The sequence below is a fragment of the Anarrhichthys ocellatus genome, unplaced genomic scaffold (assembly GCF_004355925.1).
Source record: "Anarrhichthys ocellatus isolate YVR2014 unplaced genomic scaffold, GSC_Weel_1.0 scaffold39, whole genome shotgun sequence".
Classification (NCBI taxonomy): Eukaryota; Metazoa; Chordata; class Actinopteri; order Perciformes; family Anarhichadidae; genus Anarrhichthys; species Anarrhichthys ocellatus.
In genome coordinates this window covers 1,325,440-1,351,794 of record NW_022280069.1, presented here as the reverse complement: position 1 = coordinate 1,351,794, position 26,355 = coordinate 1,325,440, and the positions used below count along the sequence as shown (strand labels likewise).

The following is a 26,355-nucleotide window of genomic DNA, read 5'->3' as shown; positions in this document are numbered from 1 at the left end:
GGCTGCTCCACGCGGTCGCAGCTATTGTTATACGCTCTCTTAAGAAGCCTGCGAGGCCACACAGGCAGAATGTGCAGGAAGTGACCTCAGCCTTGACCTCACTTGCTGCCGAGTGGGCATTTACAGCGTTTTGTCAAAGCGAAAAAGACGTTTTGGGGTTTTCAACCTCAGATTTTAAGAAGTCCGTTAACGGACGAACTTTAATGCAAAAACGAAACTCGTGTTTGCAAAGTCGGATATCCCCACTGCTTGGTGACCTGACGATGGCTTGGTTTGAGCTTTCGGAAAATGCATACTTGGCATTCCTTCAGGGGTTGTGAAATTACTTTTTTGAGCTCCAGAGGTCAAACAATTTCCTCAGTTCACAGAGGAACAATGTGATCTCTCAGCTGAAGTGCAAACAAACAAACATCAAAATACGAGCTGTGAGTTTTCTCTCAACAGCGACAAGTAGTCGCACAATGACATTACGAGGCGCACTCTCAACATTTCCATAGTTTTTCTTGAGAGGAAAAGGAGATGCTGTGAACATTGTGAATAACTATAATTTGTCAGCTTGAAAATTAAACTCTGAGCTGCCTCCCCGCCGCTCAAAGTTATATATTGCACATCCAGAAAAACTCTGTGTCCTTTTCAAATCAATTGACGCACAGGTAGGAGAGGCTAGAATGTTTAATAATGTGTTAGATATCTGTTTTAAAATGCAATGAATTCATTTCAGGGAACATGTCGCTGCTTGAAATTCAGCAGTTACTCGAAAAAACAACAACAATCAATCTTTCTGTCCTCAAAAACACATCTTTGTAAGCAACGATGACTTGTAACATGAATTCATTCATTTTGCTTTTTTTTTCAGCTGCCATCAATCATCGTGTGAGACATAGGTGTCATTTTTCAGTTTTCTGAATGTGAAATGAAAGTCTTCACTTTTCCAAGATAACAGACTCTGACAACAAAACAAAGGTTTGCTTTGATGAGGTTCAGTTCGCAGGAGCTTTTCCATTAAGACTTGAGACAACGCAACACTTTATGTGTCGTATTGGCTTTGCAGGCTGCAACGCAACACATTCAACACTTTCTATGACGCTCATGTCTGTAACGCATTAACCTTTATGCCTGTAGAGAATTAAAAACATACTTATAATCTGTTTATAGCACTGTGTAATTATAGTTATAAGCACTCATAACTATTCAGAATGCTTTATAACAATAATCATTACCCATTATGAAACATTTTATAATGATGTTTTTTGATGCAAGGGTCATAGTGTATTACAATTACCATAGTTGTAATATATTATAAACTTTCTATAATGCATCATTATCACTGTTATTATATTGTGGTTATAAGTTACTCTAAGAGTTCAGTGATTTAGAATAGAGTTAAAGCAAACAATGACCACTTAGTGTAATCTATAATCCCAATTAATGCATGCATTATAATACATTATTATAGATTATACAACTATGGGAAATATAATATAGTGCTGCAAAATAAATGTCAGTTATTGACCAGCAATTATGAGCTATAGTGATAATTGACCTCATTACAAAATGTTTTATAATGTGTTTTAATGCTTATAAAGCATTATCAATATCCATGAGTGCTTATAACTATAATTATATATTGCCATAGGAAGGTTTTAACTCATTATAAGTATGTTTATAATGCATTATAGGGGCGTAATAGAAAGTGTTCTTGAGAAGTGCAATGAAGCTGTAATTAAGACGTATTGCGTTTAGCAATAATTTCTGCATCTATAAAATTGCCACTAAAAAACAAACATGCAACCAATGAATGCCGAATTCTCGTCCTCTTTCCCTGAATCATTTTGTTTTTCTTTCAACACTTTGGGTTAGTCCGTTTTTGCGAGCGTTGGATCTCTCTCCTTTCGCAGACAGTTTCGGTTGCCTTTCTCCTCGTGCCAAATCTATTCCCACTCCCATTAACCAGCTCCAGCTGAGACTTACATTGCTTCTGAAGTTCTGGGAACCCCTCCCACCGCTCTGGACGTGTTAGAGAGTTGGAAACCGGGCATTTCATAAAAGCATATTTGAAGACATTCAGCTTGTTAGTATGAAATGGCAGAAGCAGTGCGTCTCTTTGTGCTCGTCAGACTTGTCTTACTCAGAAACTCGCTCTCCAGTGAGGCCCACCGAAACTCAGGACATTAATAAGTGAAAAAAGCAGCCGTTTTATTTAAGTGTATTTGACAAATGGGGTGAGAAACTCATGGAAAACGTTTGTTGAGCAAAGCTGAATTGAGCAGCATCTTGAGACGGCACAGTGAGTCATGCTTCGACTAGCTGCGTGTACACAGTGGCCTCGCAGACCTTTAATGTGATTTCATTCTCGCAAGCAGAACTAACAATTTGCCCGAGGCCGATGTCAAACAGGAATGGAGACGCTTCGAACCCGCTCGTGTTTTTCAACCCATCACATCAAGGGGTGGCATTCAAAAATAGCGAGCTGATTGGGGACAATTTGTGTGCACGTTACAGTTTGATTGCACTCGCACCCACGTGGGATGCAGAGAGAGCGGTTCGCCGGTGTGATGCATTTGCAGTCACGGAAGAGAGATGAGAGTAAAGTAATCAGAGTTCACCGTCCCCGGCTGCAACATAGACGTATCATTCTCTATTGTTCTGTGACGGCACCCTGATCGGTAGAGTTTATACCGTGTGTGATGATATGTTTAAACACACTGTGCAGACGCCATCACCTGCTGTGGAATTTAAGTGCACTGCTCACTAGGGATGTTCCTAACGACTAATTTCCCTGATGCTTAAAAGAAGTTTAAAATAGTAGATTAGTATAAAAGTACAAAACACTCAGAAAACATTCAAAATTCAGCACAGTTTCATTTAAAAGATGAAACGTGGTCCAAGTAGATCCTGTTTATATTACAGGAGCCATTTGAAAATCGTAATCACATTTTTAAACTGCAAGGGGAATGTCAATCACAAGGTAGCTCCGCCCTAAAGCGTACCCTGCTTTATAGTGTATTTTACTCTCAATGGGACCATCATTTATTAAATAAATATACAAAATGAAAAAAATGATTTTACAAATCATATTGTATTGAAGAAGACTTGAAACTAGAGATTGAGACCATAAACTCATGTTTACAATGTTTACTGAGGTAATGAATCAAGAGAGAAGTAGAGTCATTTTCTCATAGACTTCTATACAACCAGAGGAGTCGCCCCCTGGTGGACATTAGAGAGAATGCAGTTTTAAGGTAATTCCGCATTGGCTTCACTTTTCCGAACTGGAGGTTGGATTTGGTATCGCTAAAATTGTGCCAAAAAGTATCAGTATCCAAAAAAAGCCTCCTGGTCACCAGTGTGCAGTTGTACCAGCGGTATGTTTTTACAGATTGTCGCCGTAGACGTGTACAGTAATGTTCAATACGCACAACTGAGTACATCTTTTCAGTTTAAATACAAATTAGCTTCTTTTTATGCCCTCTTTATATTCCCAGACAACAAAAAACAAAAACAAGAGGTTTGCATTATAAACCAGTGTTGACTTGTTTTTTGCTTTGTTTAACTGATTCAAAAAGATGACTTTCTGAAGCATACAGAATAAGAGGCAGCCATTTGTGTGCAATCTTTTTCAGTCTCTTGTTATAATCACAGACAAGAGACAGAGACAGGTGTCACAGCAGGTAGATAATTATGAAATGGATACCGCACATGTGTACTCACTCCGTCATGATTACACATCCGTCTCATATTTCACTGGGTTGTCTGGCTATCTGTGGGTCCACCATTGTTTCCAAGGAGTCAAATGACAGTGGTGGGATGCAGGTTCGTATGAAGAGAGGCCACCTGTTGCTCAGCAGGGTCTCCATCTGGTGGGAGATTAAGGTGCAGGTGCCATCTATAATTTGATTTAATTACTTCTGATGAGCCCAGTTGATGGATTAGCATTGTGGTTCTATTAGCATACGCTCGGCCTCTGGTTCCCCTTGGCCCTCCAGTGTAGCCCTGGGAAAACTCACAATATTCCCTTCATCTCAAAGCCTGAATAAGGATCAGATATTAGGCTGTTTTGCCTGTATGTAAGGAAATTAATATCCTTTTAGCCGCTGCACTAGCAGAAATATCTCAACAACTAGAGGATGGATTACCACGACATTTTGTGGATGAATTGTAGCTTGATAACTTTGATGATCCTTTAAGGTGCAATATACGGGACTCAGAGCATTACTATAGCAGCAAACAGCTATTTGCTGTGTTAAGATATAGTGGAGTAATGTCTACACTGTCAGCACTTTTGCCGGCTCAGCCTTCGCCATGTTGAGAGATGTCGCCTCAGCCGATCAGCATGCTACCACTTAACTAAGACGTCACTATAGTAAACATTTGTCCTGTTAAACATATGTATGTTAGCGTTGTCATCATGAGCATGTTAGCATGCTGACGTTTGCGTTTAGTTGTGCCAAACGGCTTTAAAGCTAATTTTACATAGTGGCCAAATGGTGGGATCATGTGATGCCATTGGGCTCAAAAAGACATATTACCATAGACTTACATTGAAAAAGAGACGTCTGTAACACAGTGGATGTTTTATTTTAGGTAAATACTGGGAAACTGCCCAGTACGAACACTTGAATAGCGTTTATTTAAATCATTAGGTCCTAAAAGCTGTAAAATGAAGGAAACCCAGAGTTATTATCTGAAATGTATACTTGTAAGTCAAACATTTTATGCTTAATGCGCCACTTAGCAACATTCATAGACATGAACGGGACCCCACCTCCAACGCTGTATCCCGTTCTCTTTACACATCCACGCTACAGAGCTGATAGCATGTCAACTCTTACAGTATACTTGCCAGGAAATTCAATTTTCATATTTAATTCATTGAATTTCTCCAAAATATCTATTATATGTTTAGACTAAATCTTTAAATACCTACCGTATCCCAAGGTTGCCAAGACGGGTGTAAAGAGACTTTAAAATAATTGAATCAGCTTTGGTTTCAAACCGAAGAGGTTTTTGTTTCATTTGAAGGTTAAAGTGAGAATATCTGACATTTGAAGGAACAATTCAAAACACAATCTTTCTCTTTCCAATGAAAATTGAATTGAAAGGCAATGAATCTCAGCCTTGTTCAATCACAAAGGGATTTGGTGCTGGAGCGTTGTTTGGCCCTGTAGCTTATGGTGCTGACACTTCAAGGACTTTATTCATTCTAAGCATTAACACCTCATCCGAGTCTGTACAATGTAAATTATTTAGTTTAGTAGTGCACTATGTGGCAGGTGTTACATTTAATTCACTTCTGGATAGAGAAGTGGATTTGCTAATTGCTATAGCTCATTATAAACAACAACACAAATAATCAATTTACATTACAACGACATGCTTTAGCAGTAAATACTATAGCAATGAGCAACAGCTCTCTCATTTGTTGGCATATCAACTGACCATCTGCCGAGACCATCCAACTGATTTGTACGTCACACACTCCCCTCCGGTGCAGCACACAACAGGAGCGTGAGGCTTGCTGCAACACAAATCAAATACAACGAAGGATTAGAAGTAGCCCGAATAACAGGAAAACCCTCGATATTACACGTTCTGAAAGCTTGAGGATGTGGAATAAAAGAAGAAGATAATCCTGGTCTTAGTCTTGGCTTGTGTTTAGAGACTCCAGGATCAACAGGCCCAGATACCAACTGTTAACTGCTCTGCAAAAAAACAGGTCACTTATACAGTTTCACAGTCGAGAGCATTTTTGCAAGCCTCAAACCATTTCACACTTTGTTGTTATTTTTAGGGCGACTCCTCATCTTGTAAGTGTGGAGCAGGCAGCCTAACAGTTGGTTGGTGGATTCTTTAAAAGGAGAAACATATTTAGTGTTACATTGAGGGTTATGGGCGCAAGAAGTCCAATATTCATTGATTTACTGTTCTTGATGAAATGTATCTGTGCAGGGTTGGCTTTTTATTCTGCTGCTGCCAACATGTTATCAAGATTTTGTTCGACATTGGCATCTTCTCATCAAGAACACTTGACGTTTCGGGACAGAACGTTTGACAGACATAAAATTGACAGGTTACAAACACTGTCATTTCTAATTTTTTTTCATCATCTTTGTCCACATGCTCAACACAAAGGCATCACCTGTAGACAGTATCCAAGGTATGAACCCATGTGGTAAAAGACTGACTCAGATGTCAGAGGTAAAAAGGGGAATGTGACAAGTGAGCTCCGACATGTACCAAGCTCCCAGAGGGTTCCTCGGATCTAGATCACAACACATCCAGCAGTGAATCGTAATGTCCCAAAGCTGCCTTTGACACTCCCGATCACACCCACGCCCGCCTTCACTCGACACCGAATGTCTCCCGGCAGGTAGTTTGGACAAGCTTTCCTGCCAGCAGAGTACGAGAAGTGACATGTCGGGTTCTTCTCCCGTAGTAATTGAAAAGGCAAGCACAAATCTCACATTTCAACGGGTGAACTGGAGGAATGTCAAGGGCCTGTGGACGACTGTGAGAGTGTTGAGTCTGCCTTGCTTCGTTTTTTTGTCCAACGCCTGTGTTGACCTTAACTGCACAGGCTTATATCGATAACAACAAGGCTGCTCACACAATTACACAATGCAAGAGAGTAGGCACAGCACACTCGCCTCTCTCTCTCTCTCGCTGACCCGACACGCACAGACAGGCTTCTTTATCATTGCCGCCTTGGTATCCAAGAGGAGGAGAGACGATGTCCTGCTTCATATCAAGGTTGTCACGAAAGGCACTGGATCAAATTTTTCTAAAGGAGGTCCGTTTAGGTCCACAAACAGACGTGAAGAGAGGCTCTCTTTGGGCAAGCTGACGCGGCTCTGACTGACCGTGTCATTTACGGCGGAAAATCGTCTCACACGGACACTCGCTATTCATATTTGTGAATAAATGTTTGCAGTTCGCTCACTGCATGCAAACCTTGATAATATGAACACAATTACATCACTACACACCAACAAACAGTGATGACAGTTAATAAGTACAGTTGCTCAACTACTGTACTCCACGTTTATGTTACGTTCTACCTCTCCTCCACAACAGGTATCTGTCAGCTGCAGTTGCCTGCTGAGACACGGATACGTAGGCTACATCTTCCTGATAATACTAATGTACATTAAAGGTACTTTCATACTGTGAGAGATTGTTGTTTCCAGTGTAAACAAACAACGTAGGCAGCAGCTCTCATGAATGCGCACAGCTTGTCGTTTCTGCTTGCGAGTTGATAATGGCAACTTCTTTATTACGCTGCAGCCGTGAAGAAAAACAATATGCAAATTTTAGTCTTAATTTTAGTTTGATTGTGGGCCAAAACTATTTATGATATTGCAAAGCTAAAGTTGCTATTTGGGTCCTGTGATATTGCTCATCATTTTCCTCTATTTTAAGCCACTATTTGGCTACGTGATGGAGTTAAAACACAGGTCGTTAGTAGGACTGTATGTAGCCAGTAGCCACTGCTGAAGCCATTTAAAATACACTACAAAGACAAGTCTGTGCAGCAGACACCGTGGTAAGTGTTTAATGTCTAAAAGCACCTAAATGAGTTTTACGTTGTGGTTTGCCACTTTGGTAAAGGACCAGAATACCTCTTCTAAAACAGCCAGCACTTTAGATAATCATCTGAAGCATTCCACAGTAAAATAAAAAAAGGTCCTCGATTATTTCAGAATGTATAAAACACTTAAGATATTTTTTTTCTGTCTGACACGGAACAGAATTTTCTTCTGCCTGAAAGGTGACAACAATAATTGCACCGGTTGCAGTCTTCAGAGTATACGGAGCAAATTATGCACCTCAATCAGAGGCACAAAACATCTAATGGCAGACCCACGGTGCCACCAAAACACCCCGAGCCTGTCGGAGAACTTAATCATCACAGAACCCCGTGTTTTAAAATTCTAATTTGCACTCTTTTGCAATGCTAATGCCAGAAAACCCCCACCAATCAAGCTGGCACATCATGGCTGAAAACACTTCAAGTGTGATTTTTCTACAGGTGGTTAATGTCTGGGTGTAGCCTACTGTATGGGTGGAAAAAAAAGAAAACGCAACTTGTAGTCAGCAGAGAACAGGAAGTCAGAGTGGTGTGCGGCTCCTGAGCTGAAAACGCAGCAGTGGAGCCGTCGTGGGCTTTGATCAACAACCTGCTCATTTACCACAGCTTGTGTCTCGAGCGGCGTCTCCAGGCAACTGAGGGCTGTCAGCGGAGGAGGTGGCGTCGAGCGGACAAAACGTACTCTAGAGGCCTCCTGTCAGGCTGAAGACTGGTGATGGAGGCACAATTTAATCCCTGAGAGAAAGAGAGAGAGAGAGAGAGAGAGAAAATGTAACAGAGGGAAAAGATACAGACCCTTTTTCCTTTCTATATATAAACCTTTTTACTGGCTGAACAAATTGCAGGTAGTTTTCCGCTATCAAGACGTCCGGCGCCTTTTCATTTAGCCGTGCGCCTTCAAAATACAGTGTTCCAGTCATTTAGCGACGGGAACAGCAGATGAATTTGGCTTGCTTTTCTCCCCATCTCCGGTAAAAGCTTCCGCCGGAGCTCTGGACACAGATTGGGAGATGCATATGTATTTAGAAATTTGCCCAGGCAGCCTTAAATGCTCAGTCTAGACAAAGAGACAGCAATTGCATTAGCATTTAGCCGGCCATGCAGTCTATTTGTTTTTCTCTTTATTTACCCAGAAAAGCTCTGCTGTGTACTTTTATTCTGTGTTGCCCTTCACACTCGCTCAGTTACAGACATTAAGGCATGAGAGCTGCCCAGTACGACCACAGTCTGGTGCCAGTCAGCAGCTCCATCTGAGCACTCGGCTTGCTAAGCACCTTGCTCAAGGGCATCTTAACGGGAGTTGTTGAAGGAGCAATGAAGCGTGTCTCATTCACTTCCCGCGTCCAGATTTTCCTCGCTCCTCCGGTCACGAGTTTGCTTTTTGAATTTTTGCCTTGGGGCAGATGCTCCACCAATTCTCCAGTTCCCATTTCCCTCCTGTTTTTTTTTTCCCCACTCTAAACCCATCCTTTGGTGCACATCACCCTAATGGTAAGCTGGCAATGTCAATGTGCACGTTGTCAACATCACAAACTGCAGAATTGGGGATTTGGAGGAGGGTAAAGAAAACTTTTTTTTTGTCAAACATATGGTAGAAATGAATGGCCTTAAGTCTAAATGACTTACATCCAGTTCAATATGAAACACTTCAGAGTGTTCATAGCAACTCTCAGAGTCACGTAACTCAATACATACCCACAACTCTTTTTTGAGTGAAATCAGGCGTCTACTTTTTGAATAACATCCGACTGATGGGAGTGATATAAATCAACACTACTCTGGAAGGCGATGCGTTTTTGTTTGTTTTTTAATATAATCATTCGATTCGACCCCTGGTAGCGGCTCGGTACTCCGTTATTAGCGCAGCAAGTGTCATCATGTCCGCTGGCAGCATCTGGGAAGTGAACAGGAGCAGACTGTTCTGCTCTACATGCAGGTGTGATCCCATCGGTCTGAGTGCGACTGTGTGAATTCGTGGTGGGAGAGCGCAGGAGGTGTGTATGGAACAGAGCGAGAGAGTGTGTCTACAGTCTGTGTGTGTGTGTGTGTGTGTGTGTGTGTGTGTGTGTGTGTGGAAATTATGCTCTAAAATAAGATATAGTTTCATTTGAAAAACTGGACTCAGATGTACAGAATTTGTTTGGTGGACATGGTGCAGCAGATAGCTTCTCTACATGCGAGTGAGTGAGTGATTAAGCAAGATATACAAAACAGCTAGTTCTTAAACCTGCGTTCTCTCTAGTGGCCATCAGGGGGCGACTCCTCTGGTTGTATAGAAGTCTATGAGAAAATGACTCTACTTCTCTCTTGATTTATTACCTCAGTAAACATTGTAAACATGAGTTTATGGTCTCAATCTCTAGTTTCAAGTCTTCTTCAATACAGCATGATGTTCATTTAGTACATTATGATAAATTTAGAGTCCAATAGACAAGATGGGGAAGGACAAAATACCAAACTCAAAGGCTTCAAAACCACAGAACAAAAAACACTGCACAGTGATCAATACTATTAAGAGGAAGAACTTTAACAACTATATGGAGAGTTATCAAAGCATAACAATATTCCATTGCAATGATAGCGAGGTAAACTTTTTTATCTCAGGACAAGCTGCTTGCTGTTTTCAGTTGGAACGTGACCTGAGTGAGAGCGTGTGATCACATCTACTCTCATGACTCGTCTGCACAGGAGGTTGGGAGTTTCAGTCTTCTGTCTGAAGCGCGTCCAGCGGAACAGATTCTATTTGAATCAATCCAGCTGTCTGTTTCACTCTTGTTATATAGGCATGCAACCTATTTTAACATAAATGTCAGTCCATCACTTGATACAGGTTTTGATTTTAAACAGTTTTTTTTCTGGTTAACAGGTAGCATCTGGGAGCTGCAATTTAAATTGCTATTTCATGTTTGTTTTGCCAGACAACAGAAACAAAAAAAATATGTACAATTATTATGGATGTTTTAAAACACTGCAGGTGATCCCAGAGACAGCAGAATGAGAGAGAGAACAGAGGTTTATCCAGCTGAGACCGTCTGTCCAGCTCCATCTCAGATGTTGTCTGTCATGCACATGTTTGTTGTTTGCCAAATGAAAGAGTAGGACAAAAAAAAAAAGATTTAGCAAGTTTAGCCACAGTAACCGTCAAAGTGTTTTAGTGTGGATGGAGATCTTTATAAAAACCCGATGGATCTCTCCGTTTCACACTTAAACAGCTTTGTCACATTTAGCCGGCTTAGTGTGGATGTAGACTGAGGGACCAAACAAGCAACTGAGCAAGCAAATAAATACGTGTGTGTGTGTGTGTGGGTGGGTGTGTGTGTGTGTGCGTGCGTGTAAATCAGGGAGGGAATGAGAAAGTGAGCAAATAAGTGAGTGAGTGAGTGAGTGAGTGAGTGAGTACAACTGCAGTCATTAGGTGAATGTGGCAAGTGCAAGTGTGTGAATGAGTAATTAGCATATAAGTCAAAGGGAATGAAGTGAATACAGTACCATATGTGTGTGTGAGTGAGAGAAAAGGAAAGAGAGGGAGGGAGGCACCAATAAACCCAGTGACTTTCCCAGTGACTCATTAGGTGGGTAATTAAAGCACAACGCTTCGGCCCCAGGGCTCCACCGAGCTGCACTCTGAGCCCCGACTGCTAATGACGCCGCCCTGGACCTCAGAGAGAGGGAGGGAGGGAGGGAGAAACAAAGATATAGGCAGAGAGACATAGATTAGTCCGCGCAGTAGGTGCCCCGACTGCTCCTCACACACTTGAAAAGACGGCAGGGTCGATACCGTTCACATCCTGCTGGGAAATAATGGACAGTAAACCCAACTAAAGAATACTGTTGAGTTCCCTCACCTTTGTAACCTTTTAACAAGATTCAAGGTTGAAAAATAAATAAAAGCTTTGTTGCATTTATACACAGGTCTGACTAGTGAAGTCAATGCAGAAGTGCCTAATTAGCGAGTTGCGCTAATTAGCAAATGTTAGCATGCTGACACGGTAAAATACCTGCTAAACACCACGTGCGTTAACATTGTCGTTGTTAGCGCATTAGCGTGCTGTTGCTATGGTCACCGTGCTTGAGTACAGCCTCACAGAGACGCTAACATGGCTGTAGACTTATACTCGTGTTACACTGTGGGTACAGATTGGGAAGTATTTTACCGGAGAAAAGTATTATTTCTTTATGGCACATTGTTTATTAACGAGAACTGAATAACCGAAATTTCTTTTTGAAAATAGCCAATGTTTGACCAGCTGGGGATTTTTTCATACCTTGCCCTGGCTTGCTCCACTATCTTGACACTGAGGAGAAGAGATGACAGAAAAATACAGAAAATAGACACTTACATGTAGAGGCAGAAAAAGAGGTTAAGAACAGCAGAGACCCTTCAAAGATTCTGCTCTCCTCTACGCAGTAGGAGGGGGCGGGGGGGAGCGAGATGGAGAGAGAGAAGGAGAGTTGAATGGGGGGGACAGATTCCCTGCAGAGAGCAGAGGCAAAAAAAATAGACTAAATGTGCAGAGGAGCCAAGCAGGGAAGCTTCCCCCAAAGGGGTGAGAGAAACCGGAGCTGAGGGAGAGGAGAGAAAAAATAAAGGAGGTGGCGGCGGGGAGGACAGACGAGTCACTGGCATTTCCATTTTGAGCCTGTATGAAGGCTAATGACTCAAGGTGGGCTGCTGAGACCCGAGCGAGGGTTCTGCAGGTGGTCCTCACAGGAGTGGAGAGCTCCTGAGGAGACTAAGGCCATTTTAATTGGACACTGAATAACAATATGACTGCTTCACGGAGAGAATAGTCGGGTGGTGCTTTCAGTTCCAAAAGGCCAATTACAGCATGTTCATGTTGCGTCGCTTTTATCGAGACTTTATGAAGGTGCACAGGTTTCGTCTTCGGTTTATTCCTGATGGGTCAATGACCAATTCTGATCGGGGGAAATAGCTTTTGGCATTGCAGAGTCATTGCTTTGGGAAAGAAAACAATTAGAGGGGGATTAAGATTATAAATAAAGTTCACCAAGGGGTGGTTTTTGACTACTACAGCAGGTCTTTGGTCTGTTTAATGTGTTGTGTATACCTAGATACAGATCAGACCTGTCAATCACTCAACATAACACACCAGTCACAGCTGTCACGTGTTTATGTGCTACATGTATTTAGGTATGCGTTTTATGAGAACGTTACTTTTAGGAGGCAGGGTCGCCTCCTTGTTCCGTTAAAATGTACCGCGTGAGGAGTAGAAGTGGGTTTGACTCGCTGTCACAGCGGCTGTGTTCACTCACTGTACTGTCGCAGTCTCGGCTCCTCACATGTGCCACCTGGTGGCCGTTGGTGCGCACTGCAGCTAGCCCCTCTCTGGACAAACAAAAGCACTCAAACGTGATGCTAATTATGAAGCAATATTAGCTTTCATTTTGAGTCATCTTACTTGTCACCGTGTGAATGTAACCCTAATAATCAGTCTCTTTTTGCTCAGTTTTGGCCTCCACCAACTCCCCCGCGAAAAATATCTGGCTCTTTAGTTGTTAGATGCTTCACTATGTCCCCCAGCTAGTTGCTAACTATTTCTGTCTGCTGTTTGGTGCTGAGCAGGTACCGTGTGCAGTGGATTTTTGAGAGCTTTTCCAAGTTAAACAGCCGCCTCCTGCAGCTTAAAGTGAAGTTAAAACAGTTAAGTTCTGGGCCGAAAAAAGCAAAACAATGAGCTGAAAGAGCTGAGGGGAGCCGCAACAGCGGGAGATAATTCTCAGTCGGTTTATCACCAAGATCAACCCCTTCACGTACAATCTAAAATACTGTAAGTACATTGATGTATTTCACAATTGTACTTTGCTTGGCTAGGACTCGGCTATATCTGCTCGTTTCATCCGTGTCTTGTCAGGTACGGAGAGTCGTGTTGCGTCGTACCAGAAATAAATCCCTCCTGTCCCCAGTGGCACAGCAGCATTTTCCTTAACTTATTTTCATCTGAGAGAAAACAAAAACACTCTGTCCTCTAAGATGCTGTGCACCAGTATGAACACGACAGCTGCTAATTGAGACATTACTATTAGCCGAAACAAACACTTCTCTAATCATGAGGCTGAGGCTAGTATCACCGAATGAGAGATGTGGTGGATAGGAGCAGCAGGATCGGAAATCAGTTGCAGCGGGTGGATAATATATGCCGGGCTATTTTCTCCCCGATGCAAATGTGGTCGAACCATCTCTCCCGGAGGCGGTGCATGGCGCACGTGTGTGCAGAGCCTCGGTGCTTCAATCTTTCAGCTTATTAATTTCATATTTACTCTTTTATTTTTAAATGTGTTGAGTGATGGAAAAGCGGCAGGCCGCAGCCCAGAGGTGCTTACATGGCAGATGGGTTTAAAAGGGGAAGTGAGCCAGTGTCAGAGGCAAGATTTCAATTCAAAGTTGAGGTTTTTTTTCCTCTCTTTTATTATTCATGGGAAGAGAGAATTATCAACTGAAAGTCGACTGAGCATACATGGCGTCCTACTGTGCCTCTTTGTTCGATACGAACGCTACACTTGATCAGTTTGAGCTCAAATGTCCTTAATCAAAAGCACACTGACATCTTTTGAGAAATGTCCAATGTTTGTCTTTTTTTAAAGCCTTTTGAAGGATCAAAACTGGCACTTTTACCGCAGCAAAGTCTTTATTGTGCCTCTATTTACTTCATGCGTCTTAGACCACCAAGCTATCCAAGTGTAAATGCAACCAAGGAGAGTTGGGAGACGTTCAGATTGCTTACTGTAGAAATGGTCTTTGTTAGTAGTCCACTCGATGGTTTACATGGCGACTTGCAGTCATGACAAGTGGGGCCTATCCAGATTTAAAGTGCTTCAACTAATTCATACCGAGCCACTTCCTGTGCCTTTGGGCAGATCAAGTAGCTGTCCGATTTTAAAAAAGAGAATGAAACTAGTCTGTTGACACAGTCTGGGTAACCTTGCTCAACTTTTTCTTAAGCGCTGTGGTGGACAGGGCTCATTCCTGGTATTCGATTCTGTAATATGAACTCTGGATTTCCACTATTTACAATGCCGTGACAACTTTCCGGTGATGAAACATCCTGTGCGGGTTCTGTTTTTCAGTCTGAATGTCCACTAAATACAACTAGGAAGCATTTCAGATGCATTGCTGTCAAATTGCTCAAACGTTAGGAAGAAGAGTTTCCTAGTTTCCTACAGACGATTTAAATCAGAAGCACGTCGGCCAGATGTTAAGAAATATAAATGCAGGTCAGTATGTGGGATGTAGAGGGAGGCACATCTAGGGTCTTGCTACTTTAATAATGGCAGGTGATAAAGACACTAAAATAATCAAAACACATCATTTATATATCCATGTGCTCAATTTGCTAAGCTTTTGTCTCGCTCATAACCCACTCATGTGTGTTCAAGTGTATCGCAAATATAGAAAACTTGATGTAAATATCACATTTCTGTTTGTTTCATGGTGCAATGTGAGGAAGGCTACTACAGATCTGTGTGGAGAGATGAGATCTTTTAATCCGACGATATTTGGGTGTATTCAGCGGAGTGAAGGCTTCAATGGACGCTGAAGTCACATGCTTCATTTACGTCATCATATGTTCACTATGTTTCCAGTGCACTTTGTCGCACTGTGCATTTATCGATACACAAACTTTTCCACCTCAGCCACAACGTAAAAAAACTATTTCTGGTACTTCAAGATTTTCTTTTAAAATGTTCCCCTCAGGTTTCTCTATGCGCAAATTGAAAATGCGCATAAAACAGGTGGATGGAAATGCACCGAGTGTCAGTTGTTGAATGTTTTAGCACAAAGACTTCTTTTCCATCTCCTCTTCCCTCTTCTGTATCTCCTTGTTCTCCTCCTTTGCTCTCCGTCTTCTTGTCGTCTTCCTTCTCCTAGTTCGTCTCCTCCCCAGCTTTCTTATTCTTGTATATGTGTAATTTACTCCATCCCCTGCTCTCTATGTTTATGAAATGTTTGGGATTTTGTCCAGATAAGAGACACATTAAATCCTCAGCTGAATCCCAGAGATGAGTCAATTAAATATGTGTGGCCATGAGTGCGAGGTCAGCATCAGAGAAACAAACTGAACTGGTGTTTATTATTTATAAACCTCAGATGAACTCTCTCATGGATGCATACTCAAACTGTATGTTTACATCTTCACTCTGAACTGAAGGCAGAGCGGGGCAAGGCTTGTTCCCACACACTCGCTCCCTTCTCTCTCTTTGAACACACACACACACACACACACACACAACCTCTCTCTGCTTAAGTCTTTCTTTAAGTCTTTCTTCGTCAGGGAAAAAAAACGTTGGCTTTCCAAACCACGGATATGTTGATTGTGGACATTTATGCATTTGTTCAGAGCAGTAGTAAAACGAGTGATGCACAAAGCATGTGATGTAATATTTCAAGCAACCATTGTTGAAGTTACGCGATATAATAACCAGTATAACACTTAGGAAGGGTGGAACAGTCGAGAGGACACTATTTGATAGATAAGTCATCTGTGGGAGCTGCATTCACTTTGTTTTCCTACATTTTGTAGTTTGTGTTCTTCACTTTAAAAAGGCACTAACGTTAAACTACAGGACTTTAATTTAAACAACTTCATTCTCATACAGAATAAGAGTTATTCTGACCTCTGACCTGTCATCTAACATAAACAGTGAGCAACTGATCTTACCATTAGCCTGAAGACACTCCCTCTTCACACATCCATGCACACACACACACACACACACACACTTGTGTTTCTGTTTGACGGCTCCGCGCTAACACAATTTTCCAGAAAAAACAATTTGTTGGTTGTCAGCCAGAAGGCCCCTTTTTTTCTCATTATTTGTCAAGAAGCGATTTGTTTCTGTGAGTTTAGGGCTCCTCTCTGTTGATATGAGAGAATGTTCTTCCAGGGTAAACAAAAAGACTGAGTGGAGTAATTGGCTGCCAGTTTGCCGTGTAAGGTTTACCAGATTGCCTGTGTGATCGACCACCGACTCCTTCAAAAAGGCCTAAATATTCGCAGTGTGAGACATCAACACTGCCACTTGCATACAGCAGTTATACGGCAGCTAATTTGCTCTCATCCACGCGAACAAAGAGATTCTCCTTGGATAACACGATTTCGGGGCATAGTAAACATCCTTACAACAGCACGAGATTCAGGGAAACTTCGCGCTGGGCCACACTTTTGCTCTGGGGACAGCAGGATAAATAAAATTTGCTCTGGTAAATAAATGTAGAGCCTGTGTATTTAAAGGCCTCTGGATGAGATTATTAGCAGCTCACACAGCGATTAAAGCCAACTTAAGAAGTCGCCAGCGGCTGTGTTCCCACTGCCTAATTGAAACCATTCCTTATTTACTCATCTCAACTAAGGGGATCAGAGAGCAGGCAAAGACGGTTTCATTTTCCACTTAATATCCACCGCGCCGTGAACCGTGCGCGTGCACAATAGGGTCCCTCTGGGGAAAGGACAGTGTCTTCACGTCGCACCAAAATGAAGGGGGAAGGAAGGGGGAAAAAATAAATAAAAATCACAGATCACAGAAGGATTAATTCCATTTCTAAAGGAGAGCCAGCCAGCGGTGGAGAAAGGAGGGGAGGAGGAGCAGAAGGGGGGGGGGGGTTGCGATGGCGGCCTATTTCTTTGTGTTAATTCCTCCACGCCTTTTAACTTCTAAAGCTTCTGCATTGTGGCGCAGTAGGACAGAGTGTGATTGAGAAATTTGGAAGAGTATTTTTAGCCAAAGCACTGGCTTTCCCTGAGGGGACAGCATATGATTTTTTTTTTATTCCCTCCCTCTTCCTCTTCTCCTGCTTCTGTCGTGGTTTCACAATGAACCTCTGGATTTGTGCCCGGGAGGAAGAGGTGGGATCCGAACTGAATCAGCTCGCTCTACCTACATCACAGGAGCTGCCTCCTGATTGGCGCTACCAGTGTTTGTTCCAGAAATCCCTTCCTTTTTGTTTTTTTTCCTCTCTATTGCAGTCCTGACAATGTAGTGTAGCACGCTGAACGCACGCCACATCATCGTGTTACACAACCTGCACGAAACGGTCGAATGATGTCGCACATATATGAGCTTTAGTTGAATTTATCTGCCAGAGGACGTGTGGTTTGTCTAGATGTACAGGGAGTGACAGGCTTCATGCAAAAGGATTATGATGATCTCATTCTGGAGGAATTACAGCTGCAATTAATTACAGATGTTCAAAATACGGAATATGCAACCTGATTTTTTAAAACAGCTCAAAGACATTGGAAGGAAAAGTCCCGGACTGGAGGCATAGATGAAGTTATTGTGGTTTAGATTGGACGTGCAATTTTTTTCACCTCTCTTTATTCACATCAATGTGTTTGTGTTCATTCACAACACACATTCACCGACTGTACAGGCGTTACAGGTTGATATCGAGCAATATAGTCCTTGAAGGCAGATCCCATCACACAGCAGCTTTTACACATTCTGTTGTTTACTAGCTGACAAAAGTGACAAGGAGGCACCCTCACACAATGCAATCAGACTCTATACCTGCGTTGTGTTTGTGTGACGGACATAGACTGTATATAAGAAGTGGACGTAGTCGTCGTGACGTCCCCCATTGGTTTTGTGGACTGACGTTGTGAAGACTCGATTTAGGCGTTTTGGCCATCGCGGGGGTTTTTTTGCAACCAGAGAATGGAAGTGACCATATTAGGACTGTGGAGGAGTGACATAGAGATGCCGTACACGGCTCTGGTAGCGACCTCTCAATCACAGTAGCCCCGCCCTAAAGCATACTCTGCTTTATGGTCTATTTTATTCTAAATGGACCATAATTTACTAAATGAACATCATGCTGTATTGAAGAAGACTTGAAACTAGAGATTGAGACCATAAACTCATGTTTACAATGTTTACTGAGGTAATAAATCAAGAGAGAAGTAGAGTCATTTTCTCATAGACTTCTATACAACCAGAGGAGTCGCCCCCTGATGGTCAGTAGACAGAATACAAGTTTAACTTCCTCATTGGCTTCACTTTTCAGAACTGGAGGTTTGCCGCCTGGTGACAGATCTTTGTTTGTTCATGAATTGGAGAAAATAACTGTTGGATTACTGAACACACTAAGAAAGCATTGGACAAAGAAATACAACTAAAACATCATGTATCTTAATATATTGGACTCAACTGGAGCCAATGAGAATGCAATGCTCTCCATCTGATGTTGGCTTCCAGCAGCCTCTAAGTGATGTGCATAAAATTATGCTTCCAAGATAGCAAAATTCAAATTTATATTGCACATCTACAATCATACCAAGTGCATGTCCAATAAAACCCTTCAACGGCTTCTTAGATAAATAATGCATGAAATCTCACTGTGAATGTAAAGACATGCAGAACAATTGACAATGGGAAAGCATGTCGAGTTACACATCAGCAGCACTTTATGTGCAGTTCAATAAATCACTCACTGTGATATGAAGACCAACAGATCCACACGTTACCGTCACAGCAACGCAGGCGCTTGTCAGCTTTGTTTGCGCCGGCCAGAGGCAATAAATGACGCAGATGTTGTGCAGAGCTGCTGCTTTGCACACATTAACAAGACTTCAACATCAAACAAGCAGCAACACTGGGCATGTGTGAGACTGTGCCGTTTGGTGTCAGGAGTTTAAATGCGGGATGACTGACTGACCTCAACTTGGCCCCTGATGCCCACGTGTTTGCACGGTGGGAAGTCACTATGCGTGTGACATGAAAACCGTTTTTCACAGCTCAAAGTTATGTTTATTTATACAAGAGAATTATTCTCCATTTTTTTCACATTTCCAATAAGAGAATGAAAGCGGGAGTCCTGACCAATTACATTCGGGCTTTGCAGATTTTGGATGCACACATAGAATCAATCAGAAGCAGATTTTATAGCAGTGCATCATAGCGACAGTTTATGAGTTTTCAAATATTAAGTCATCTGTATCCAAATACACCTTGAAAGCAGCTTTTTCAGCCTTGTCATACACAATACTGCTATTATGTGAAAGTCTTGTTAGCGTTGCTGACTCCACCTGAAACCAAACACACAAAGCCCGGGCCGGCATCGTCTCACCAGTCCCCTCTCTCTGACCTCCCATTGAACTTCTGTACTTTGACTTTTCCCATGGATCTGAACGGTTCCTTGAGAGTCAATGAGACTGTATAGTCTCATTGACTCTAATTAGCCATAGCGGCATTTCCCACATCTTGTGACAGCTTGTACAGACGACCAGACCTCCCCTCCCTCCCTCCTCTCCTCTCCCCGGTCTCTTGTTTTGCATCCAGCTCTTTGTGTTGGCGCTCTCCCACGTGTCCCAGCTGTTTGGCCCGCAGTAAATGTCGCCTCGTACGGCGCACTGCTGGGATCCCAGCCATCATGCATCCGGGGGCCAAGCGCCGTCTCGATCGTGGTCTGTCGAGCTTTCCCTCTCTTCCTCTCTGTTTTTTTGACCTCTCTTCCTCCATCTTTCCTGTCCATCGACCTCTCCTTCCCGCTATCAAGCTCTCCATTTACTAGTCTAATTGCTCCCATTCCTAAACCTGAACCACTCTCCCCTTCCCGTTGCCATTACCATACATCCTGATTGGCTGATGTTGCCTGACAGAGGTTGCGTGTGGCTTGTTGTAACACAGCATGGTTGCTCCCTGAAACAGGAAGTCACCAGCGGCTGTCTGCTGTAGGTTTTCATCCCTCAGGGAGGTGTGGGGAAGGCGGCTCGGAGGAAAAAATGCAAAGAAATAGCTCTGCGCAGCAGCTCCGTACCGTTTTTTTTTTTTTGTTTTTTTTTCGAAACAGCTGGCCACTCACTGATTGCAGCTCTTTAATGTCAGGCCCCTGTCCGCTACGTATTTGTGGACAGTTGAGCTGAGAGGGAATCAAAGTAAGTGTCAAATTTTAAAAGCGCTTTCATAATACAGAGCCTAAGCAATCAGCTCTAATTGGATTTTGAGCCACTCTTATTAACTCCCAGATTGAGGGGATGGAGTGAAAAGCGTGATACTAATTGTCAAAACAAACTCTAAAAATCAGTGTTGGTATCTGAATTGCAAATCTTCACGTGTTTTTTTTGTTCTTGAGCTCTGTTGTGCTGTTGGGCACATGTCGATCTGTACCAAAACGTTTCTACAATAATACAAACCCTCACACATAAATTAAATGTAAGAAATCAAAAAGAGGCTAACTGCTGTGAAAAAAAGGACCGTCATTTACATAATTTGCATAGTGTGACAGAAATAGTCCAGATACAAAGAACTGCAGGGGAACAATTATGTTTTTTGTGTTATTTCCTTTGGTCGGTTTACCTGAAACTATACGCACTAGATGTTCTCGCTGAGCTGCATGAAGACTGGAACAACTAAATTGATGCTAAATCCTTCTCACCGACATTTTGTCTTTTAAAAGTTCAACAGGGAAGAAAACACAAATTCAGTCACTGAATTAAAGGGCCTAGGATATTTATATGCAATGAGTCAATGAGGTCAGGTGTGCAGTGAGAAGAAGAGCAGGATCAGGTGATTGGTATACAGGGAAAGTCTGAGGGCATCTGATGGACAGGTGGGGAATGACCAGCTCTGGAAAGGTCCACTTAAAGGATGGGGGGGGGGGGGGCTGTGAGGATAAAGGGGAAGAAAAGCCAACAGGGCGAGGGACATTATGACAGTAAATGTCCATTTAAATAATCGCATTATGAACATGAGCAGTGACCGTCACCATGGCTGACAGTCAAAGAACAAGAAAACTCAAACAGAAATCTAAAGTCACATCCCTGCTTGCTGCAAGCAGGAAACTTTCTTCAGAAAGGTTGAATGCAAAAGCGGCACGTATAGCAGCACAATAACTGTGTCCAAATTGTTTTTGTCTCACACATCGTCTCCCTGTTTGGTGTCTCTCAGGCGGGACGTCCACGCTGCGTCTCTCGTCGGTGCGGGAGCTGCCCGGCCAGCTGCAGGAGCTCTACCAGCAGGGCTTTGTTCTGGCGTCCGTTCACCCGTTCATCCACCCCTGTGGTCCAGAGTCCAACAGCCCACAGCACCAGCTCTACCGGGCCATCCTGATCCGACTCAACGACGGGTAAGGGCCACATGAGAGGGACTTTTGACCATTAAATGTGTAATTATCTGACATGGGGAAATAAGGGGCAAAGGGTGCGAACATTAAGTTTCCACCCAGCTTAAGCTGATGGGAACATCCACCGACAATTTAGTCGTTAAAGGTTTCCAGTGAAATAATGCATGCATGAGTATTATTAGCATTTCCTTTATGTTTTACAGTCACATACAGTAAAAATGTTTACGCTGGCATTTGATGCCGATTGTTTACAAAACAAAACAAAAGTAAAAAACAAAACAAAAGAGAATTTGTGGAAGTGTAAAACAATGAACTAAAATATGTGTTGCTTTCAACGTAAGCACTTTTCCAAGAGTGTTGGAAAACTACGGTGGCCTTCAGGTAACGTAAGAACGTGAAAGGCTCTCTCTAGAACCAACGTCTATAGTTTGTCTGCTCTGGGCTACTGTAGAAACATGGAAGCGGAACATATCGGACTCTGTGAGGACAAGCTTCCTGAGTAGATATAACCGGCTCATTCTAAGCTAACGAAAACACAACTCTTAGTTTCAGGTGATTATGCACTCATGAAAACATATTTATGAATACTTTATTCCATTTCTGCCAATAGATCCCCCCGTATGCTACACACAGGACCTTTTAAATAAATGTTTTTTTTACTAAACAATTGCGGGGGGGGCTGGCCCTAAGGAAATCATCTTTCAGGGGCCTCAGACTTCTTAGGTACACCCCTGAGAATAAAACCTCTTTCATTACACAAAAATGCAGCCATTACAGGTCACTTAAGAAAATACCTTGAGAATGCTAATGCACCTAAATTGGCGTCATTATGCGGAAAAATACTTGATGGAAATCAGATTTGGCTTTATTATCATGCATGTGTTGCAAAAATGGCATGCTGGCCAGTTGGGAAGCAACATTAGGGTTTATATAATGTTTCTAGCTACTTTTTTATGTTCCAGAAATGTATTATTTTGTTAGTAATGTGGGATACATGCAAGCGCAGAGATTTCCATGATGGCTGTCACAAAAGAAACAGTGGAGGTTGGTGGTGCATTTCTTATCAGACGTACAACCTTTCAGTGTTGCTTCAGTATCGGCACCAGAGCATCACAACATCTGTTTGTGGCTCAGCAAGCTGCCCTGTGGGCAGCCGAATTTGGACATGAGTCAGCAATAATCTCAATCCTCTACCTCCGGGCCTTTCAGTGCTCCGGCAAAAAACGGCTGCATGGCCCAAAGTCACCGCCGCCCCCCTACACATGCCCTCCAGCCCCGAGCCCCGAAGGGAGCGGCTCCAATGGTGGCTGAAGGGCATGTAGGGGGAGAGATGGACGGCGGAGACGGCTTTTTGTCTGGTCAGAAGCCTTCTAAAAAAATGTGTTTTAAATTACTAATTATTAGCAGAAAAACTGCTGAAGCTTTGGTGAAGATCCACCCTCGGTTTTGAATGGGTCCGACAGCCCCATGGGTCACGAAACCCGATCATCTTATTCAGGACCACGTTCAGTTCAAGTAAAACAATCATGACAATCAAAAAGATTGAAGCCACGAGGAGAAGGGTTTTTTTTCTTGTATTTTGTTTTTCTTCCCTGGCAGCAGTGACATGCAGACGGGCAGTTGAAGCCCAAGTGGCTTCTAGTCTGGCTCTGAAGTCCAGCAAACATCCAGGCCTGTTTACCAAAACACTGTTTCCCTGGCTGCAGGGCATGGATGTGTGTGTGTGTGTGTGTGTGTGTGTGTGTGTGTGTGTGTGCGTGCGTGCGTGCGTGTGTGTGTGTGTGTGTGTGTCTCTTGCCCGTCTCTGAAGAGGTTCGAGACCCAGCACTTGAACCTTCTTCTTCGGAGTATTATATGAGCTTCATACAGTAACTCTTGTTGCATATAGTGTGTAGCTTTATGTGAATGCATGACACTGTTCCTGCATAATCCTCCTCACTCTCCTCACTGCTGCTCTCGAGCAGAATCCGCCGCAGATTCCTCACGGCTCAAAACGCGTCCCTGAACGCTGACAAACCATTTCTGTAATTCCCTCACTGCTGAGCATAAACATAACACCTCTGCTACTAATCTACATTGACATTTCAGTCATTTAGCTAACGCTCTCACCCACAGCGACAGCACAATAACTGCAGAAAACCAATACCCCGATATTACAAGCAACCAAGAGTAAGGAGTGTAATAATCAGAGCCGCTGTGCCCCGACAGTTCTGCTGCAACCACAGACTGATCATGTAGGAAGAAAACAACATGAAATAAAAAATAAAAAGTCTTACTGTGCACGGCTTTTGTTGTTGTTTTTTGAAAAATTAATGAATAGAGGATCATGGAAGCGATTCAGAAGGGAGGAGGACGATGACCGGGGGGTTTGGTGAAAAGGATGAATTTATAGATGAAACTTCTGTAATCCTCATGGGAGAGCTAAGTTGCAACATAAACTGTAAGCAGTCAATGAAGAAGAAGAAAACTATAATAAAAGGCAATATTCAAAAACGTAAAAGATAAGGGCAGAAAAAATAATACTATAAAAAAAAACAATAAATTAAAAATGAAACAGTTAATTGCTTTGTGTAAAAGTTGATGATAATTTAAATTATCCTAAAATGTTTCAGAGTTATTCCCAACTGTCTAACATGCTGCTTTCCTTCATCCTGCTGGTGTTTGTTGGAAGATATCAGGACTCGTTTCCCTCCCTTCAGAAAAAAAACATTTGCTGCTTTTTTCTTGTCGAACAGCACGAGAAACAACGTCCACAGCGTGAGATAATTCATCACAGCAAACATTAATTTGTGTTTGTCAAACTTTCAGTTTTATCATTATTTACTGTAATTTGTGCCAGAGCGGTGCTGTGTAAGGTGTTACGATATGCCTCGCTTACCGCCAATCACAATTTCTTCGTGTACCTGACAGAAAAAAAATATTCTTTTAAAAACGTGTTGCCGTACAGTCTCACTGTACCCGAGCACAACCGGATCCACCTCTCTGAGGGGTCTTTGTTCACCAGGATTGTGTTTATTTCAAGATGAAGTTTTTAAATAAAAAGGTAAATGTCACTAACTAGTCACGCTTCCACGACATCAAGTCCTTTTATCTAAACCACAGAAAGACTGTTTTTCTGATCTGCCACTTTTATGTTTAAATTTACGACACTAAAATGACATTGTTAAGTGTTCGGCGTCAAAAGAAGCCAACGTTGATTGCTGGAAGGAGATGAGATCCAAAGTCGAACACAAATTCAGCTTTGTCGTTAAAATTGGGCAAAATATATAGCAACAATTGCTGAATTAATCCCAAATTGACCCAGAATACGAACGTGAATGGATTTAAACTGCTAAATATTTTATCAGCTTAGGGGAGATCGTGACAGAATTTTATCCTCAGTAATTGGATGTTTGTTACTGAAACACTCATCCTTACTTTTTAATCAAAAAACTAGATATTTTATAACTCGGGGTTGCTCATCTTTCATACTGATGATTCAACCAGCAGAGTTTCAAGCCCACAGCCTTGGAACCGCCACTCACATACCAACGTCTATGCAGAAAATTAAGATGATAGTTTTGGAACCCTGGGTGCCTGAAATAACTCGAAATACCCATAAAAACAGGAAACTTTACGGCACTTATTGTGGGGTGAAAACATGGCATCCAGCCACGTTTTAGAAGGTCATATAGTTAAAATGCATGGCAGCTTATCTGTCCTCCCGTCCTGCAGATTGTGGCTATTAGTAATCACCTCCCATGCTGTTGTGTAGAACACCTCAGGTTCACTTTCGGCATATCCAGACGTACACTCTTCACTGCTTCAAAACTGGACAATGAGAATATTGAGTCTGCATGAAAAGGCTACAGCTGAATGGACTGCATCTGTGCTTTTTTAAAAATGAAGAAAGAAGACATGCTTGCGAGAAAAAAAACACCATGCGGGGGGGGGGGGGGACGAAAAAGAAAATCACAGCTGGAGTGTGAAGAAGTAGAAAGTAGAAGACCGAAGGAGGCTGAATAGGATGGGGGAAAGAAAGGAGGGAGAGAGAGAGAGATATTGACTGAAAAGGGCAGAGGAGTCTACCATCCTTTGACAGCCCAAGCTTTATCTCCAGCGTCTGTCACCGTGGAGACAGCTGATCATATCAGCAGCAGCCCAGGGGAATCCAAACCTCCACCGGGGGAAAGTGGAATAAGAGAAACCTCAAAAAAGCAGAGCATCTCTTCTCCAGTTCTCTTTCGCTGTCAGGTCCAGCAATCCCAAAAAAGAAGAAGACGACGACAGGGATGGTGGGGGGTACAGTGAATGGGATTGAAAAAGCATGACAGCGAGCAGCCATTCATCCGTCGCTCCAAAACGTACAGCTTTCTTTTTTGCGCCTGCACTGCCAATAAAGCGAACAGTCGAGGTGGAGGAGCCGACTGGTGTACAGCAGCTGTATAAGCGTCTGTATTTAGCATGCACAGTATTTTCTGAGGACAGTATTAGGCCCCAGTGTGAAAGGCTCAGCCAACAAGACACTTTACATGGAGGAGGTGACGCTGCAGGAATCCAGAGCACAGCCAGGAAGTACACAAAGGTTGTGTACGTACAGCCGCTGTGTCATCTGCAGACGTTAAGACACCGTCACCTGAATGACATGTCTGGTTAAGTGGCTTATAACTGTAGAAACCTTAGAAGGCAATTTGTCACCGCCAGCACC

The 26,355-nt window shown here is 42.6% G+C and overlaps 1 protein-coding gene across 2 annotated transcripts in view; it reads left to right on the top strand.

The window, feature by feature from the left end:
* rftn1b (raftlin, lipid raft linker 1b) overlaps positions 1-26,355 on the top strand; it is a 95,642-nt gene that overhangs the window by 21,523 nt on the left and 47,764 nt on the right. For both annotated transcript variants that reach the window (XM_031867478.1, XM_031867477.1), the window contains exon 3: positions 21,494-21,671. In XM_031867478.1, coding sequence (XP_031723338.1) covers positions 21,494-21,671 — 178 coding nt within the window. The remainder of the gene's footprint in view (positions 1-21,493; positions 21,672-26,355) is intronic.